The sequence below is a fragment of the Acartia tonsa genome, chromosome 11, assembly GCF_053477335.1.
Source record: "Acartia tonsa isolate MP-2025a chromosome 11, ASM5347733v1, whole genome shotgun sequence".
In the NCBI taxonomy this organism is placed as follows: Eukaryota; Metazoa; Arthropoda; class Copepoda; order Calanoida; family Acartiidae; genus Acartia; species Acartia tonsa.
In genome coordinates, this window is record NC_137270.1 from 3,824,927 (window position 1) to 3,833,318 (window position 8,392).

General features: G+C 33.3%; 1 protein-coding gene across 1 annotated transcript; it reads right to left on the reverse strand.

The window, feature by feature from the left end:
- Window positions 1-2,141: 2,141 nt before the first annotated feature.
- LOC145332473 (uncharacterized) lies at window positions 2,142-8,289 on the reverse strand. The gene is made up of 6 exons (XM_080177474.1): window positions 8,208-8,289; window positions 7,750-7,863; window positions 3,784-3,921; window positions 3,270-3,373; window positions 2,964-3,066; window positions 2,142-2,208 (listed from the first exon to the last, which is right to left on the reverse strand). Exons 1-6 carry the CDS (start codon window positions 8,261-8,263, stop codon window positions 2,142-2,144), a joined length of 582 nt encoding a protein of 193 aa, XP_080033600.1. The 5' UTR covers window positions 8,264-8,289.
- Between the last annotated feature and the right edge of the window lie 103 nt (window positions 8,290-8,392).

Here is an 8,392-nt window from a genome sequence, read left to right on the forward strand (position 1 = left end):
GTATCGCTTCGAAACCGATTAATATCCGCTGGATCAGAACCGGTTCTCAGACAGACTAAAAAATCATGTATACCAACGTAATACAGAAAATGTTTAGCGAATAATGAAATACAATTATTAAAATTAATACCAGTTTTGTTAGCCCGTGCCTTCAGTCTCTCGGGGATAACTGGTTTTAATCTTAATTTCTTATTTTAATATCCGCGGAAAGCTGTCTATAATACTATGCGATAAATAACTATTGTACATCTAAACTCAATTTTTCCTTCTGTTAATTTGTTAAACATCTATTTTGTAATCAATTTCTAATATTTCCTTATAATTCGCTCAGAAAAATCATAAGAAATTCATTTAGGTTGCTATTTTCGTAAAATTATTATTGATTTAAAAGGTAAGCTTTATCAATGTCTTTAAGGTTGGTTTTAAGCTATTTCCCAGAGATCCTCCACTCTTTATAGTGGCAAGGGGTGACTACAAAATCCTACCTCCAAACTGCAAGCATGTCCTCGTGTGAAGTTCATAGGTTTGCTCCTCTCTAATAATCGATATAATATTATTTGGATGTTACACCAGACTTTCATGTGCCTTAACAAAGTAATACTTACAGCGATACATTTCATCAACTCCCTTTTAAACATCCCCTTGACCAATAAATGAGACCCATATTAGCAACTTGAATTGACAACAAATTTTCTCCTGTCAATATATCCACATATATTTAATATCCATTTCCTTATAGCACTGGGTACAACTGCACCAGGCTTGGCAAAGGAGCAGAGGTCATCTTTGTCAACATTACTTCTCACTGTGTTTACTAGGTTGGCAGCAACAATTGTCCAGTTCAATATGTTCCCTGTAGCAATAGACGTAATATATCTAGATGGTCCATCTGAACCCAAAAATAGACGTAATATATCTAGATGGTCCATCTGAACCCAAAAATAGACGTAATATATCTAGATGGTCCACCTGAACCCAAAAATAGACGTAATATATCTAGATGGTCCATTTGAACCCAAAAATAGACGTAATATATCTAGATGGTCCATCTGAACCCAAAAATAGACGTAATATATCTAGATGGTCCATCTGAACCCAAAAATAGACGTAATATATCTAGATGGTCCACCTGAACCCAAAAATAGACGTAATATATCTAGATGGTCCATTTGAACCCAAAAATAGACGTAATATATCTAGATGGTCCATCTGAACCTAAAAATAGACGTAATATATCTAGATGGTCCATCTGAACCCAAAAATAGACGTAATATATCTAGATGGTCCACCTGAACCCAAAAATAGACGTAATATATCTAGATGGTCCATTTGAACCCAAAAATAGACGTAATATATCTAGATGGTCCATCTGAACCCAAAAATAGACGTAATATATCTAGATGGTCCATCTGAACCCAAAAATAGACGTAATATATCTAGATGGTCCACCTGAACCCAAAAATAGACGTAATATATCTAGATGGTCCATTTGAACCCAAAAATAGACGTAATATATCTAGATGGTCCATCTGAACCCAAAAATAGACGTAATATATCTAGATGGTCCACCTGAACCCAAAAATAGACGTAATATATCTAGATGGTCCATTTGAACCCAAAAATAGACGTAATATATCTAGATGGTCCATTTGAACCCAAAAATAGACGTAATATATCTAGATGGTCCATCTGAACCCAAAAATAGACGTAATATATCTAGATGGTCCATCTGAACCCAAAAATAGACGTAATATATCTAGATGGTCCATCTGAACCCAAAAATTAGTCAAATATAAAAAGGAAATTCCAACTGAAAAACACCTTTATTTATGTTTATGATTCTTTCTAATGATACCAGCGACGAAGTTTTTCAATAACATAATTTTCCAAAAGCTAGCTGTATCCTAAGGAATTCAACTATTCCTAACTGACTTTTTTTCATTAGGATCACATTGCACAAGAGGAGAAAGTTTTACACGATATTTTAAACTAGCAAAGCGACTATTTATAAAATTCTAGCTGAAATGGAAAAAATAACCTCTCCTTTTCACTAGAATCTGTACACTTTTTAACCAATAGCATTGCCGGGTTGTTCCTCCACTTTTTTTCTTTTCCTTTTAGCTGATTTATAGAGTGTGTCTCTAGATTATCTCCATTCCTGTATCAAAGTTTCTACAGTCCATCCAGTCCCTCACTGATTTCAGGCTTCTAAACAAATGCAAAGGATGTACAATACGTGGATATTGTGTTATCAGTTACTGTCATCCTAAGTTTCTGCCAAAAATGGGCTTATAATTTTCTTTCTAGGCGACGTATTTTATTAATGAAAATTCTATTATTAACAATGAAAAACTTTCAAAATGAAAAAAATGCAATTTTAATTACTTTAATTCATGAGGTAAATATTGTAGTTTTTAAAAGATTGTTATATTTTTGTCGGGAGGCTCCATTGGAGATTGCAACGACTACAAAAAAATAGTACATAAGTTAATAGACAAGTTGTTGTAATGGGATTGTGCATGTACTTAGATAATATTTAGCTCAACAAAAAAGTAAAGAAAAGTGAGAAAAAAACACGTTTTCCCATTGGTTTTCTTTGGATTTGCATATCTTTTTGGGTCACCCACAAATGCTGTTTTTGACATCTTGTGCTTCTTTGGTGCTAATTGATAAAAAAAAACAGTGGAAACTTGTAACTAAAAGATGCATTATATTTCATATTTACGGTAAAATATCCAAAATGAATAATAAAGCTGCTATTCTGAAAATTCAGATTTGCCTATTTTTGGTTCGCAGTGTAGTTGCCAAATAAAGGAATGTGAATCTGCTAGAAAATATTTCTTGAATGGTGAACCAGATTTTCATGTACTCGCAGCTGGCTAAAATAATGATCCAACCCCTTTACCACACACCCTTCCCTCATACTTAATGAACTGATCAATAAATATCCAATAAAATATTACCTTGCAGTGTCCCAAATATTGAGACTGGCAAAATCTCCTTTGTAGAATATTTTCAAGTCATTGTTGGAAAAAATTGTTATTTTCTGTATTACACTTCTTGACTCTTCTTTTAGTGAAAGAGTGATTAAAATATTGAATCATTATAGTCATTTTTAAATTCTATACTAGCTGATATGCCTCTAGTTTTATTATGAATTTATCGTTCATTGTCTTATCCCTTGAAAGTCATTGAGAGGGAGCTAGGGGCGTAGTTAATAAAATATTTTTTTGATTATTTTTAAAGTGCTAAAATTATTTTAAATTCACCCTGCATGTTGATATGATAACTAGTGATGTCATTGTTGACAGCTGTAGTAAGAGTAGTTCCATTGTGAATACAGCAAACTTGGTTCCATTCAAATATACTGATCCTAAACACAGGTATAATAATTGATTATGTCCGCTCCAAGTAGCGCAGCAATAACATTTACCCTGGAGCATATAAAATATTAGTCATAGAGAGGATGCTTTTTGTCTCGGAATTAAAAAAAAAACACATCTACCTTTAGTAGCACAGTGTAAATTCCTACTGATACACGGATATTTTGAGTTGAAGAGTAGCTTCTGTACTAAATATCACTTGTTATATTTTCTACGTTTTTTTGGTAATGTTCAGCATATTTACTTTTTTCTAGGGGCGATTTGTCTTGGAATGGTGGTGGTTGCCTCCCCTTAGCTAGTTATAAACTTCCCTATGAGAAGCTACATTGTAAATAAGAACCAAATCGGTTTAGCGGTTAGCGAGATCCTTCGTTGCACACAGATAGACAGACATAATTACCTTGTTTTTAAGTTAAAGCTAGTTGCTTCAGCAGTGAAAAACGTGTAGGTTGGCTTCAGCAGGAAAAAATGGAACATTTTCTGTCCATCTTCGCGTGTAATGTCCAAAACAGTCGAGCCTTCCAACAATCTCACAGGTCTACAACAATAACATGTAGTGGGACTCAAAAATCATCCATGTGACGTCATAAAAATGAGGGAGATAAGAGAAGAAGTGGGAAAGAAAACCACTAAAAATAGAGATGGATAATCCCTTATTTTTATGACGTCACTTGGATGATTTTTGAGTCCATAACTTTCATGGACAATGGACATATCAAGAGACTAAGAAAAAAGACTATATTCTTTAAAAAGGGTCATTGGTACTTAAGTATCAATGTGGATATTCAACTCCTGTTTGGTGCATTTTTTGACATTTAACTACTATTGGTAAAAACTGTGGATATTTAACTACAATTGATAATATTTTTGTTGAAGTTTATAACAAAGATAAATTTTGAAATAGTTATTTCTCGTATCGTATTATAAACGGCTTTCCGCGGATATAGAATGTACAATTATAAGATTAAAACTAGTTTTTTTAGCCCCGTGGTGCCGAAGGCACCGGCTAAAAAAACTAGTTTTAATCTTATGATTGTACATTTCTATATTCGTAGAAAACTGGATATAATACGATGCTAGACATAGTTTTTTCGTATGGATGAGAACCGGTTCCTATCCACCGGATTCATTCGAAATGTTTATGTAAATTTTATATTAGAAATATCAAAACATAAATTTCAGCGGCCGCAGCTGTACTTGGCAGCTGCCAGCCGCCGCAGTCGGCGGTCGGCGGGAAAACGGCGGCGGATCTTTATGGAATTTTAATACGTTATGTAGAAAGCTTAAGTTTAAAATTTGAAGTCTCTAAGTCAAAAATTGCGGTCACAGGAGCCTTTTAAAGATTTCTGGAGACCTGGAGGATCAGGACATGCAGGATCATACCTGGAACCTGAAATTGACTTTAACACCTGTATTTCATATGAGAATGTACTACTAGAGGATATTTTAGTATTTTAGTAAGATAAAATGCTTTGTTTAAGTCAAAAAAAATAGTTTTGCTCTTTACCTAGATGACCCTGCCAGGTTTGCGGGCATGCTGTGTCCGCCAGGATGGAGATATTTTAAAAATTCTAACTCTCAGTTATGTGTCATTCCCATACTTAAAAAGTCACGCAGTTTGGGCTCTTTATCTTTCACACACAGAAAATGAGAAAGAAAAAACCGGATGGGGGGGGGGGGAGGCGTTCAACCCGACCGTTAAGGGTTAAAGTTCCATCTCTCAAAACTAAATTCCATTTCTGGATTCTGGATATCTTAAAGGATAGGAGAATTATTTTTAGCCAGCTAAAAGTTTCATTCATTTTTTTAGAGTACATTTGGTGTAAGATCCAAGTAATAATAGATCAATTAAATTCACTGAATATTCGTTTCTGTCCCCAATATTGTCAATTTCTATAAATTAGAATATTGCTCTGTTTATTTTATATAGAACAAATTATACAAATTACTCTGTTAAAATGATTGGGTATGATTAGGGAGGGAGTAGACACTGTAGTGTAAATTATACTGGTACCCAAAGTTTTATAATCAGGTTATCTAATCCGCAGCTATTCCAAACATTGTTTTGATGTGGTGAGTTTTATATTGATTTTATGTAATGAACAAAAAAAGGCCCCACCCCCTTGTTTTAATTTATTTCAAAATTCAGGGAGAGGTTCTCTGCTCCTGCCTGGGTCCTAGATTATGTAGAAGCCCTACCAATGTGTGTGTAGGGCTAACATAAACCTTAATAAACCTTAACAATCCTAGCTTAGCTTAAACTAATATTTATGTATTGATTTTATTCATTTTTAGAAAATAACTATCGCCTTTTTTCCTTAATTATATTATGTATTAATTTCTATATTTAAGTACTTTATTATGAAGAAAACAAATACTAGTTTTAAAATAGTTTACCCAAATATCCAGTTCGAACAGAACTTTTTTGAGAAAGCCCAATTTGTCCCGATTTTGTATCACTTTAGAAAGTGCGAATCCAGTTACGTCATATACGTTTCGGGAAAGAAAAAGGGAAGGGGGGAAGAAAATCTCTTTAAAAGAGAAAAGGGAAGAGATTTTCTTTCCCCCTTCCCTTTTTATATGATGGCACTTTACAAAAGTGATACAAAATCGGGACAGATTGGGCTTTCTCAACTTTTTTGCTTAAATTAGTTAAGAATTTATTTCTCTTTTCTAGTTGTTTTTATAAACAAAGAAAATAAACGTAAAAAAGTAATTGTCTGCTATCATTCTCACATGGGCTTGCATATTATATATATTTAAAAAAAAAATGGGTTTGATATATGTATTTGGATTAGGTTTAGACTTCCAGCTGATTTTAAAACTTTTAAAGTTGATGTTCTTGAGGCTCATAGGTTGCTTATGCGTAGCACTAATTTTCACGTACCTTTAATGACAAGCTAACCTATAATTCATCCTATTATATAAAGTAGAAAGCTTTTTTTGGCAGTTGCGAAGAATTTCTTTAACCGCAAAACCGATATGGTCATCCTTTACAGTAAAGCTTCTTATAGGAACGGGGATGTTTTTTTTGATAAAAAGTCTGGGTATGGTTTTAGGCTGTTTTTCTGCCATTCCATTTCGCTTCGAATATAGAGCCCCTAGAAGCTAGGGGCACAGCCGCTAGTAGTTGTAATAAAGCTAAGGATTGTTGAAAACGTGTAATTTCAATTACAATATAAGCTGTAAAACTTTTTAACTTTCAGCTTCAGTTTGCTAAATAAAGGATAGTTCAAAATTTATTTAAATATTTGTGTTTGTTAAATTAAAATAAATTTTTATTTTAAAAGTTCTGTTAGAACAAGAAACATTATGATACTTTCAGAGGCGTGCATAAGGAGTGTTATCCACTAATTGTCAAATTTATAAAGGGGGTGGTGGATACACCCCCCATCACCTTCTAATATACACAAATAAAATAGCAAAGTTTAAAAAAAGTATTTTCAATGTTTATCTTTGAAATGGTCTGGTTGAGCCCAGCAGAGATATTATTAAAAACTTGTATCAACTATAAAACCATACTTAAATTATGGCTATGAACTCATGTTGTTACAAAACAGCCATTAAATTTATCTTATCATCGAATACACAATGCAGTAGATTACAATAAATAGTTGAAATGTTTGAACACTCAACAAAATGAAGCAAACAATCAAAATTCATTAAGAGTCCCCATAGTTGTTGATAAAACTTTGGGGACTAGTGTAAAAAACAATGTCCCCTCTCTTCCTAATACAGTGTGTTTTTTTTATGAGCACTTTTTTGAAAGCAATTTTACCCCACTTATAGTTATCAGAATTTAATGATTAATGGCTTATTTTCTTCGTTTTTTAAGGGAAATTATGAAACAACAAAAAAAATTACAGTTTTTGTTAAAAAAGTACAGTAAAGTTGAAAATTAAAAACTTAGGTGTCAACATCTAAAAATGGTTTTAGCGCATTTTTCTTATGTTCAAATATTCTACCTTTTGCAAGAATGGCTGCAAAACGCTTCAAAGTTGAGATATAGAGCTATAAATTTATACTGATACTATTGGGGACATGTACTAGAATAGGTCAAAGTTTGAAGGCCATATCTCAATTAGGGAGAAAGTACTGGCCCCCCAAAGTCGACTACTGAAAATCAAATTTTGAGCATAAGAAAAATGCGCTAAAACCATTTTTAGATGTTGTCACCTAAGTTTTTAATTTTCAACTTTACTGTAGTTTTTCAACAAAAACTGTAATTTTTTTTGGTTGTTTCATAATTTCCCTTAAAAAACGAAGAAAATAAGCCATTAATCATTAAATTCTGATAACTTTAAGTGGGGTAAAATTGCTTTCAAAAAAGTGCTCATAAAAAAAACACACTGTATTATTGAGTTACCTGAACCTAAAACAGATTGTCCATTGCTGGAGAGGTTTAGAAGATTGTGGCTGCAGCAGGGCATACCCGTTCACTCCATCAGTAGACCTGATCAGCGTTTCCCCCTCACATGGTCTATACATGGATGACAATATACATAACTAAAGGTTTATGTCTTTTGATGCATGACCGACAGACAGACGGACAAAACAATATAAAGATTATATGCGCATAAGTCATAGGAATTTTCACAAAAATTTCATTAGCAGCCGAAAAAATCATGTCTCCCCAACAGCGTTACGGACTGACAGACGGAAGGACCCCCCACCCCCCTCCTCAAAGCTCAAGTGTCCCTCTAGAATATTTTTTTTTACTTCTAGAATTTCATTTGACTTTCAATTTTCATATTAATAACAAAAAGCACACTAATGTATAACCATAAACCATAACCAACATAAACTATCTCATAATAAATTTACCTAAAAAGTGCCAAATACACCGTAAACATAAAACCCATTTTTATTGCTGCGAGCATTTTGTTTCAGTGTTTGTAGATAATTGAGAGCATTTAGTTTTGGTGGGCCAGCTTTATACTTCTCATATATAACCTCCCAAAGAAAGGGTTATGTAATCCTCTGTTTAATTTCAGGATGGGAGGGGACAT